A 12,630-nucleotide genomic window follows, 5' to 3' on the forward strand; every position below is an offset into this window, starting at 1 on the left:
GCTGGTTCTTGATGTGACTGTGTGTCAAAAGAAAGTTCCCCTTTCTCTGTTTTAAACCGAATTCTCAAACTCTGGTTTACACTGAAAATTCCACCTTTTTTTTTCTTTTTTTGCTGAATCACAGGGCTACCATAATGAATGTTATCTTGTCTCAGAGATCAGACTCTGAATGAGTTCAGATATTCAGGAAGAACAAAGATTATGTAATAGCATGACCAACACTACCTGATCATCTTTATTCTTAGTTTGTCTAGCTGTTATAACTGAGTTACAACAGCCATACAAAATGTAACATTAAAACATCAAGGGTCAAGAACACAACTAAAGCAAACACTGACCACTGTAATGGTAACCAACAATTTACCCTTTGATTCTGTTTGTGAACTTTAGGTGTCTTCAATAACTCTGTTTGGGGGGCCTTAAGACACAGCCTTTTGAACATGATGCCTGTATCATATCTATGTAAACAACAAAAATGTTAATTTGTAAAAAGGCTGATGTCATGTGCATGCATATAATGTTTCATGATCGCCAACTACTGGCCTGGCATGCATAACATAGTATTCTTTAGCATAGTGTTTTTTTGTTCGTTTGTTTTTTGTCCAATGAAATCAATATTTTTATGTAAATTTTACTTATTTTTTTCATGTTATTCTACTCATTTTTAATGATTATTTCTACTTAATTAAAATGTTTTAAATTTAATTAATAATATTGCTTGTAAAATTTTACTGAATAAATACAGGGAATATAGGGAAACACTTTTTACAGTGCACTTACTCACAGACACACACAACACACACACACACACACACACTTTATTATTATGTATTTATTTATTTATTTTGCAAAATTGTAAATAAAATAATAATATTATTATTGGAGTATGTTTCACAAGATAATGCTATTTCAGTCTTTCTACTTAAAAAAATGGCAAATGTTATTATTTGTAACTAATTGTGAAATGTACTAAGTCAATCCAATACATTATTGCATGTGCAATCCCATACATTATTGCATGTGCAATTTAGTTTATTTTCAATTTTTAAAGAATATAAAAACAAAACAAAAAAATCATAGTCATAAATGCAACATGCACAACATAATATTGATAAATTGATAATATTGATTCAATTAAATGCCATTTTAGTGTACTTAAAGGAAGTACACTTACATGACTTCATTTCTTAACAAACTTAAGTACACCTTTAAAAAGTTTTAGGCTTACTGTAAATTAAGTTTCATTAACAAGGTTCAGGAAGAGGACGTCAGATACTTAGCCTAATTAGCACAGGTGGAACACACTTAAGATAATCAACACTAGGGTATAAATACAGTTGACTTACCTGTCTCTATTGACGCTTTATCAGCATCCTGGTTCACTTCGACAGCACCATGTTGCAAAGCCAAACCTCCGGTTCCACCGCCGCAACCAGCTGGCTCTAAGGCCACTCCTTCTTGGCACTGGACTCCAATCGAGAGTCCACGGCATGGCGTCAGCAGCCACTCGCTTCCCAAGACGACTAAGCAAAATGCCCCATTAGCAGCAGATGGCAGGCAAACATGCTTTGCATTCAACAGTGGGAAATGTGTCAGACAGTGCTGCTGTTTCCTCCACATCTGCAGATTTTGCGGCAGAGCTCACATTCGCATTATCTGCCCAGTATTCAAAAGTGTGAATAAAAAATCTAAAAATTACCTATCGACTCCTGTGAATATTTATCGCCTGACCATGGAACTCACTCACTATCCAGACAAAAAAAATCACTAATTATCTTCTCTCTGGCCTCAGCAATGGTTTTATTCTCGGTGTCGAATAAGCGCTCTCCCAAAGGTTCATATGCAATAATCTCCAGTCCACCCACACGGAGCCCAACATCGTAGATAATTTAATCAAAAAAGAAGTAAATTCAGGCTTCATGATCGGCCCTTTCGATAAACCCTCCTTCAAAGTGTATCGCGTCAGCCCCATCGGAGTGGCTACTAAAAAATTTTCAGGTAAGAAATGCCTAATAATCGATCTGTCATCACCACATAATTCCACGGTCCCAAGCATTAATAGTTTGATCCCTCTTGATGATTTTTCTCTCAAGTACCATGATCAAGATCAAGCAGTCGAACTGATAAAAATTGCAGGTCGAGGAGCCTGGCTCGTTAAAATAGACATCACTTCTGCCATGGCCTTTATTGGGAATCTTTTTTTTTTCCGAATTTAGCAGTAAGAAATTACTCGTCATCCAGTTTCTATATTGACTATGCATTCCATTTGTTTTTCAAATTTGTGTGTTCCACCAGGCTGTGAAGAAATATAGAGCCGAGTATCATCAGCATAGCAGTGAAAGCTAACACCATGTTTCATGATGACATCTCCCAAGGGTAACATATAAAGCATGAAGAGTAGCTGCCCTAGTACTGAGCCTTGAGGTACTCCATACTGCACTTGTGATACCTGATAGATGATACCTCTTCATTCACTGCTACGAATTGATGGCGGTCATATAAGTACGATTTAAACCACGCTAATGCACTTCCATTTATACCAACAAAGTTTTCAAATCTATGCAAAAGAATGTTGTGGTCAATAGTGTCAAACGCAGCACTAAGATCCAATAGAACTAATAGAGAGATACAACCACGATCAGATGATAAGAGCAGATCATTTGTAACGCTAAGGAGAGCAGTCTCAGTACTATGATACGGTCTAAATCCTGACTGGAAATCCTCACAGATACCATTTTTCTCTAAGAAGGAATATAATTGTGAAGATACTACCTTTTCTAGTATCTCGGACAGTAAAGAGAGATTCGAGATCCGTCTATAATTAACTACCGTATTTTCCGCACTATAAGGTGCACTACATGGTCGTTTCTTCAAAAAAATTAAAGGATTTTAAGTACGCCTTATACTGCGGAAAATACAGTAGTTAATTATAGACAGATCTCGATATATTATATTATATTATAGATTATATTTGGATCAAGCGCTCTTTCAAAAAGTTGACATTTCCTTTAGCATAATGCAAACCCAGTCAAACGTTTGTCTGCAGTATCTTCTATTCTAGGCGCCTTATAATCGGGCGCGCCCTTTATATGAAAACAGTTCTAAAATAGGCCATTCAATGAAGTTGTGCCTTATAATCTGGTGTGCCTTATAAGTGCGGAAAATACGGTAGTTCTTTGGGGTCAAGTTGTGGTTTTTTGATAAGAGGCTTAATAACAGCCAGTTTGAAGGTTTTGGGGACATATCCTAATGACAATGAGACAAGATGGATCTATGACTTCTGGAAGCACCTCTTTTAGGAGCTTAGATGGTATAGGGTCTAACATAAATGTTGTTGGTTTAGATGATTTAACAAGTTTATACAATTCTTCCTCTCCTAGAGTAGAGAATCAATGGAACTGTTCCTCAGGAGGTCTATAGTGCACTGTCTGATGCGATACTGTAGCTGACGGCTGAATGGTTACAATTTTATCTCTAATATTATCGATTTTAGAAGTAAATTAGTTCATAAAGTCATTACTGCTGTGATGTTGGGAAATGTCAACACTTGTTGAGGCTTTATTTCTCATTAATTTAGCTACTGTATTGAATAAATACCTGGGGTTATGTTTGTTTTCTTCTAAAAGAGAAGAAAAGTAATCTGATCAAGCAGTTTTTAATGCTTTTCTGTAGGAAAGGTTACTTTCCAGCTAAGCAATACGAAATACCTCTAGCTTTGCTTTCCTCCAGCTGTGCTCCATTTTTTGGGCTGCTCTCTTTAGGGTGCGAGTATGCTCATTATACCATGGTGTCAGACTGGTTTCCTTAACCTTCCTTAAACGTAAAGGAGCAACTGTATTTAAAATGCTAGAAAAGAGAGTTCATAGTTTTTGTTACATCGTCAAGTTGTTCTGATGTTTTGGATATGCTAAGGAATTAGGATACATCAAGAAGATAACTTAAAAGCAGTCTTTTGTGGTAGAAGTGATGGTCCTACCATACTTGTAATAAGAAGTAGAATTTACAATTTTGGTTATATGACGTTTTCACAAAACTAAATAATGATCTGAGATAATCTGGTTAATCAACCGAGAGTTCAGGGTTAAGTTAAGTTCTGGAATACACACCGGGTTTTGCGTGTAACTGTCTGTACAGGAGATGCGTTCCGATTGGCAGTTAGCCCTACAGGGAACGGACTTCTGTGCTCTGATTGGTGAAAAGTTTCTGAAGCTCCACATTAGGAGTTCGTTTCTGCAGTCTCATTGGTGGAAAAGTTGGAAAAGGGTAGAAAAGGTGGAAAGTTCACCATATAATTCTAAAATAACTAAATAAAATTAAATCATAATAGAAACAAACAAACAGAAATAATCATGTGGCTAATAATAATAATAATAACAATGTATATTATATCATTATCTTTTACAAAGTTTTACATAATTTTTATTTATGTATTTAATTGATAGTTTTATATGCTTATAACAACTGTTTAAACATTCTCAAAACAGCTCTTTGTGGTCGATGGAAGAAATTGAAGGCTGGCATACACTGCACAATTATTAAAATTTGAACAATTGTTTTAAACACTAAGCATCAAACACTTGCTGACTTTGAAAATGGTTACATAGGATAACTAAATGACTGAAGACCTTCAATCATTCTGAGCACAACAAACTCATACAGAAACGTGTGTCTTGTTGCAAGGAGTCACATGACAAATGAAAACAATAAGGTCACACTTTATTTTTTAGGTCTACTATCTGCTATTAACAAACCGATAGCTATGAATTTTGCCTCAATAAACCCCTGTGTTGTTGCTTATTAATAATTAGTTAGGTAGTTATTAAGTTTAGGTATTGGGTAGAGCTAGGGATGTAAAATATGGTCATGCAGAATATGTTCCAATAAACAGACAATATGTAAATAATAGGCATTCTAATTAGCAACAGTGAAAATTAGTTCCTACATATACTAGAGTGTTACCAACAATAAATGTTCTAAACATGATCATTTGAATCTCCTCCAGCTGGACGAAATCATATGTAGATTGCATCCAAAATCTGAAAAATGCAGCCTCTGCAGGCAGCACATAGATGTATAAGATAACAAGGGACGTCAGAATCTAATGATCATGACACATCCTGTCTACTGAAGGATTAATGATTTCCCTACTTGGAATTCCCTCATTTGATTCTATAGTTGAGCTAAAAAGTAAAGATGGAATCTGAAAGTTTCGGTTGGTGGTCAGTTTTCATGTAAATGTAAGTTTTACTTCCTTTTTCACTTTTTAATGTAATTTCTAGTGGGAAATTAGTATTGTAGGAAATAAATAGCTGCTTAGTTGCTCTGTTTAGTTCATTAAATGAATGATTACACTATCTAGAATCTAAATTAGGAGTGTCAATGGTACACTTGGATGATAGGTAAGTCTGATAAGTCTGGCATCCGCCATAAAGCAAGAAGAAGAAGCCTCCTCACGCTCCTGCTTGTGTGAAAGCACTCAGGAGAGTTCTGACAATTCAGACATTGCATGAATCAGAGGTAATATATATATATATATATATATATATATATATATATATATATATATATATATATATATATATATATATATATATAAATACTGTTCAGTTTCTTGCACAGACAAATTGTTTTGTGTCTTTACACATCAGCCTATCATCACAAGCCTGAGGGTTTTATTTGGTTTTGTTTTTGTATGTACTTTTTTTATTATTATTTATTGTATGTTTTAGACATGAATCCCATCCACTTTCATTATAGGAGTGATAGACTGCAATGGTTTCAGTTATACATCTTGGTTTGTGTTCTACTGAAAAAACAAAGTCACCTACATTGTGGATGCTCTGGGGGTCAGCAGATAAATATCAAATTTTCATTTTTGGTTGACTATCCCTTTAAGCGTAAAGGACCAACTGTATTTAAAATGCTAGAAAAGAGAGAGTACATAGTTTCTGTTACATCATCAAGTTGTTCTGAGCTATAGGACATGCTGAGGAATTGGGATACATCAGGAAGATTACTTACAAAGCTGTCTTTTGTGGTAGTGATGGTTCTTCCATACTTGTAACAAAGAGTAAAATTTACAGTTTTAGCTATATGAAATTTGCATACATAATGGTCTGGGATATCATCACTTTTCTCCAGTATTTCAACACCTTTAACATTTATTTCATGTAACAGTATTAAATCTTGAGTATGATTTCGACAATGAGTTGGTCCTGAGACGTGTTATCTAACCTCAATAGAGTTCAGAATGTCTATGAATTTAATCCCAGTGAATCTTTTTCATTATCAACATGGATATTAAAATCACCAACAATTAAAACATTAACATTATCTGCAGCCAGAACTAACTCAGATGTAAAATCACCAAACTCTTTAATAAAGTATGTATGGTGCCCTGGATGCCTGTATACAGTAGCAACCTGTCCTCCAACCAATACGCTTGTATAGGACGTTTGTCCAAATCCCTGAAATACGACGCATCAGAGCGTATACTACAATTGCGCCCCTATCAGCAAAAGGGCGTTTTCATATTAATGTTTTCTACTCTTTTATTTGCCCTCTGGTTTGCGTTTCGTGTAGCTCAGTTAGTAGATTATTGCGTTATTCCCATAGACTTAAAAAATACCTTGATATGTAATCATGCTATCATGGGTTCGATCCCAGAGAACAAATGTGCTCAAATGTATATGCTCAATTGATCTGAATTTAGCATGATTTCTGTGAGGGTTAGGTTTACGGGTGGGGTAAGGTGTGGTCATTCGAACGAATAAGCCACCTACTGTACAGTAGTAAAATATGTAGGAAATACTGTGAGATCGGTGTAAAACGCTCACACATTGCATTTAAATAAACGTGCGTTTTGATTGGTAATGACGTTACACGTCAATTCATGACGACAGACGCAACGCAATACTGTCATTATTTTTTACGCCCACTAGAGGGTGCTTAACTTTAAAACGTAAATATAGGTCGTAATAAATGCTTGCACAAACGACCTATTTGGTCGTTTTTTGTTAGAGGACAGGCTCTACAGTAGCCAGTACAAACATGACATGGGATTCATCATTAACCTTTGTTTCTCTGGATAATGTTATATGAAGCACCAATTCATCAAGCGAGTTATACCTGAAGCCTACCCTCTTAGAAATACTGAAAATATTGTAAAAAAAAAAGAAAGAAATTTAGCAACACCTCCCCCTTTACCTTTTGGATGTGGCTCATGTTTAATAACAGTAATATTAGAGGGGGGGGGGGGTAGACATCATTTAATATAATGTAATCATCAGGTTTTAGCCAGGTTTCTGTCAAAAACTGTCTCCCTGAGCTAGTCACACCCAAAGATGTATTTACAGCCCTCACATTCTTAATATCCTCAATTAAAGTTTGGATGCGTGTCTCTGATTCTGAAATATTTTCTGTCAGCCTATTTCCCTGCATTTTTCACATGTGAATTCTTTGTCGCTGACAGAGAGAGATCAACTGTACACGTGGCAAGCAGTACAAATAATAATAGCAGGAGAAGAAAACATTACTCACAGTGATTGATGAATGATTCTGACTTACCACTGTTGTTTGATGAACATGGAAACTGAAAAACAGAGCGAGAGAGAAAAGAAAACAGTAATAGACCCTTCCTACTTGGTTCAAAGACGGCGGTTGTCATGGTCTTGATCATTGCACAGTGTGTTTGCTGCTACGATCCACGTTTACTCACCAGCCAACAAAAATGTGACATGAAATTAAAGCGACATGGCACTAAAACATTAAACTGTTTACCTCAACTGGTTACCCTTCCTTTTTCTCCGCATCCCCATTTTTTCACGGCATACATAAAAATACAACTGCTAAAGTTTGATTTATCACTAGTGCATGGTGTTGGCATTTTATTCTTTCATTGAAACATGCGCCGTCACGTACGAATCAGTAGGTTTCCTCATCATACAGTCTATACACACATTGTAGCCATATTTATTAGCTCAATGTCACACAGTACATGTAGTGATCTTGATTGCTAAAATTAAGCAGTGTGTTTTGGGCTTTAGTTATTTCAGTTTGAAAGTTTCTATTGAAAACAGAAAAATAATAATAATAATAAAAATCTTGTTTGAAGAAATCCACAAGCAAAATCTAATGTGAAGGCCCATCAAGCTCATCAGTATGTCACATCTCAACTTCCTATTTCAATAGGAAATATGTCAACAAAGGGGAAAACTACTTGTCAGACCATTTCGTTAGGTCTTTGAGAAGATACTGAATGCATTGAAGGGATGAAGAGTATTTGGAGTGACAGAAGTTGTGAGAGTGATCTCTGTGTGGCCCATCTTCTTCCATCCCCTGACCTCCGGTGACCCCCGGGCCCCTGCTGACCCCTGTTGTCACTACGCCTGCAGTAAGTAGTCTGTGGGTGGAGAGCTGCATCGATTAGGACTCGGTGACCCTTGACCTGACCCTACACACATACACACACACTTGAGCATCAACTTTTACTCTCTCAGCTAGAGTCACTGATCACAGACTACACACAGACCACACACACTAAACACAACCAAACACACATGCATCTGAACTAAATAACTGAGCTAAAACTGCAAACATTTTCTTCCTTGTGTTGATGTATTTCTTATTGAAACATTAAGTGGAGGCATAATATCATAAATTATTTTTGTTGTTGATGTTGTTACTATTGTTTGTGTGTGTGTGTGTGTGTGTGTGTGTGTGTGTGTAACTAGCCAATTAACATCAGTTTATTAGTCATTGTTAGTCAGTGGCAGGTGGTATTGTGGGAAGGATTATTGGAGCATTGAAGGAAGGATTATTGGAGTATAGAAGTAGTATTGATTGGACCAAAAATAAAATAAAATAAAATACATGAAAAAAGCTAACATAGTGTGATTAACATATTAGTTTGTTTTTCCAAAAGAGCTAAAGAAATGTCTCTAAATCATAATTTATTGGATATACCATTATTAATTGATTATTTGTTTGTTTGTTTTGATTTTCTATTTTGTCATTTAAAGTTTAACATATTTTCCTTGGGTTTCTTGGCATTTTTATTAAAGTGTCTTTCTAGTAAATAGTCAGAATTGGAAAATTTGCCATTTTTATAATTTTAGAAATCCTCTGATCCCTCTCACTTGACTATTGTGACCTCTTAAAAACAACCAAATTAGTAAAAGTGAATTTTTATTTCTATATTTTTGCCACAGAAACTAATCATTTCTGAATCTGAGCTGAGAATGTGAACAATCAGAATAGTGCATCCTGATATTAAAACAATTGTGCCAACAATTGTACAGCAAAGATTACGACCCGCCAAATTTGAATATGCAAAAGTGCGGATTTGAAAGCAATGATGAATAACAAGTATTTCAGTGAAAAGTGACTTAAAAAAAAAATGAATTTCAGACTTTCTCTACACAAAGCTATAATATGACTTTAGAATACATGTACTATTGCATACAAGCTTTTGCTTTTATACCTCTTGTTTGGAATTTAACATATCACAATCCCAGTCAACTGCTGTTTAACAAAAAAAAAGTAGCATTGACATTTGCAGAGCTCTAAAAGCTCATCTATACAATCCATTGCCGTTTCAAGCAGAAACTTGCTTAGTACCCCACCTGATACAGCACTGCACTTGCAATCAGGAGCACTTGGAGTCAGGATAAAAGAACAGGAAAGTCTTGTAAAAAAGCTGGATAAAATGGCATGGTTGCTTCAGCAAATACATTTATATCTTGTTTGGTTTTGCTAACATTATTGGTTATGTTTAGGATAGGGTTAAGTGTAAAAGCTACATCAATTTTTAAAGAAGAGTGCTGTGTTATGTACAACAACCAAAGTAATAAAGAACGGGACCTTTAATATTCATCTGTTCCGAACAGAACTGAATGCACTTTGAAAGTGTCGCAAAAACACATTAAATTATTTTGCAGAAATTACATCACAAGAATGTACTATATTTCCAATGAGCTTGTATTTTGTAAAGTATTTTAAACATTATAACGTAAAAACAGCAATTCATCCAAAATTTAGCTAGATGATACTGTTGGCAGAATCATCCGAACTGAAGTACTTCTGCATATCTTTCTGTCTCCAAAACCAGTCAGAGCGAGGCTGGTACCAGATCCTTGAATATCGCCAAAAAAAGCTCTCTTTCTTTCTCACTCCTCAGGCTCTCTATTTCTTTACGCAAATATACATATATATTTTTTTCTGCAGATAAACTTCATTTTGGCAGTTCACACAACCGCCTTCATGCAGGATTTTCCCCAGCGTTTTACCATATTTCAGAGACACTCCTGAAAACTTGATACTGAGAGATCTCTTCAAACTTGAGGTGTCTCCATCATCCAAACCACACTCCAAAGCAACGTCCCAATGAATGATGTTTCTGGCCTGTTCTGTGCTGCTGACAGTATTATAAACACTGTGTTTGACTTTGTCAAGCCCCTGCTGCTACTTGAGGGCCACCAGGATGGGACGCATTGATAGAGTGAGTATGTGAGGGTGGGTAGAGATATAGTCCTGAGAGACAGAGAGATTACAGTGAAGATAAAGCGTGAGAAAATGACTGCCACTAACAACAGAGATCTGATGAAGGACAACACAGACACCAGACCACCCTTTATGAGGGCGTAACAAAACCCTGTCTCCATTTATTCATTTTTATTCCCTTTATTCAGACAATAATAGCTAGTATAAACTCTTAAAAATAAAGGATTCTTCAGGGAGTCTTAGGTTCAGCAGTATGTTTGGCATTAGCACTGTACAGTTCTTGAGATTCTTGTCTTGATGTTTCAATATAGATTCTTCAAGTGTAACGTGCACAACCCTTTACTTTTCAGGTAGCGTGTAGGCCTACACTCGGTGGGTTTCTTCAGTTACTTTTAGTGAACAGCTTTAAAAAGAACATTTTGTTAAGAACCTTTTTTTTCCATTAAAAAGAACAATTTGTGCAATGGAAAGGTTCCAAAAGGTGCTTTTGCACCACATAGTTCCAGGAACTAGCCAACCTATATCTTTATTCATGGCATTTACAAACATCAACAACCAGTGAATGGAGGACACCGTGATCTGAGCTGTGTTGATAACAGAGATGGAACGTAAACAGACCATTTACGCAATTGAAAGAGCACGGAAATCTGACTAAATATCCTATTACAACTTGCAGTGTCACATATCATCAAGGGCAAGGCTGAGAAAAGATCACCATGATGCAGACAACAGGTAAATGCCGTTATTGCTGTTCTCCATGTTCGTGGAGTAAATATTTGTATACAGCTTAAAAAAGCCAGGTAGCCGGTGTTTCGTATCAGCATACACTTATGTCACTGGTAGTTCATGTAAAACTGTTTTAGACCCTACTCTGAAGTAGGAGCTAATTAGTGAGCTAGTTAGCTAATTAATTTCCCCAAATGGAGTTCCTGAAACTAAATACGTTCCTATTTCCTGTGGTGCGAACACATCCAGAAGCGAGAACTTCTGCCAGTAGTGCTAGGAAAAGGTTCCTCCAGTGAGAAAGCCTTTTTAGACATTAAAGGTTCTTCATAGAATCACTAATGCTAATAAGGAAAATTGATTTTTAAGACTGTGTATAGACGGTTTCAACGTTATCAACATAAACAAACTTTACTGCGCGTGCTCGCTTTTGTGGACCTAACTTAACTTCCGGTAGACTCCAAATAAAATCAAGTCCCTCTAGAGTAGATATTTTTTGATAACAAACAAAATATGTTTGCTACGTGGATCAGCCGGACTTAATGAAAATGCAAATTCATTCTTTGCCAGCAGGAGATGTTAAAGCATAGACATAAAGCGCGAGAAATAGAGGTTTCCCCAGTAACAGCTGTAAACGAAGCAGAGCTGGTACGCTCACACGCTGTTTTATCAGGCATGTAACATGCAAGTCCTTCTTCAGAAATACAGCGATATAAAAACACCTGTGCCTCGTTTTGATATTTAAACATATAAACTTAATGAATTATCATTAAACATGCAGTACGTAACGTTACGTTACTCATGTTTATTTAACGAAGCCTGATCGAAAATCGATCAGTTTTAAAATTGTGGCGAGTCTCCAAAAATAAATAAATGTATGGGAAACACATCCCGCAGCACAACCACATGAGCTCAACTTCAGTCTACTCATCACCTTGACTTTAACTGCGTTTGTAGATGGCACTGCAGCCAGACCGATATACACAACACAGACCGGAAGTTAACTTAGGTCCAGGCGTGTGCGCCTGATGAAACCGTCTATATAACCTTGAGGTTTATGTTTCCATGTGCCACTTACAGTGTCAAATTTAGTCACATGACACATAGGAATCAATGGAGATTGACTACAGATGTACAGTACAGCAATAAACTCCTGTGGCATCAGACTTTCTGGATCTGGATCTAATTGGAAACTCTATTTATAAGAGTTACAGCCATGTAACATTGACTTAACTTGAAAGATTATTTATGATACCCAAAAATCTAGTCAGCTTAAAGTCATCAGAAACCATCCTACCTCCAGTTTGGAAAAGAAACCTTGGGAACCATTTTGTGAAATAGCCGCCAAACTAGCAGTATTTATTGTTCTCTCCCTTTTGTCATGATGATTAAACCACTTTAGAGGGA

The 12,630-nt window shown here is 36.2% G+C and overlaps 1 protein-coding gene across 1 annotated transcript in view; it reads right to left on the reverse strand.

The window, feature by feature from the left end:
* Positions 1-1,620, reverse strand: part of LOC113040852 (PR domain zinc finger protein 5) — a 30,938-nt gene extending 29,318 nt beyond the window's left edge. The window contains 1 exon segment of the mRNA XM_074559791.1: positions 1,347-1,620. Within this exon segment, the coding sequence (XP_074415892.1) occupies positions 1,347-1,620 (274 nt within the window).
* Between the last annotated feature and the right edge of the window lie 11,010 nt (positions 1,621-12,630).

Source organism: Carassius auratus, chromosome 23 (assembly GCF_003368295.1).
Source record: "Carassius auratus strain Wakin chromosome 23, ASM336829v1, whole genome shotgun sequence".
NCBI lineage: Eukaryota > Metazoa > Chordata > Actinopteri > Cypriniformes > Cyprinidae > Carassius > Carassius auratus.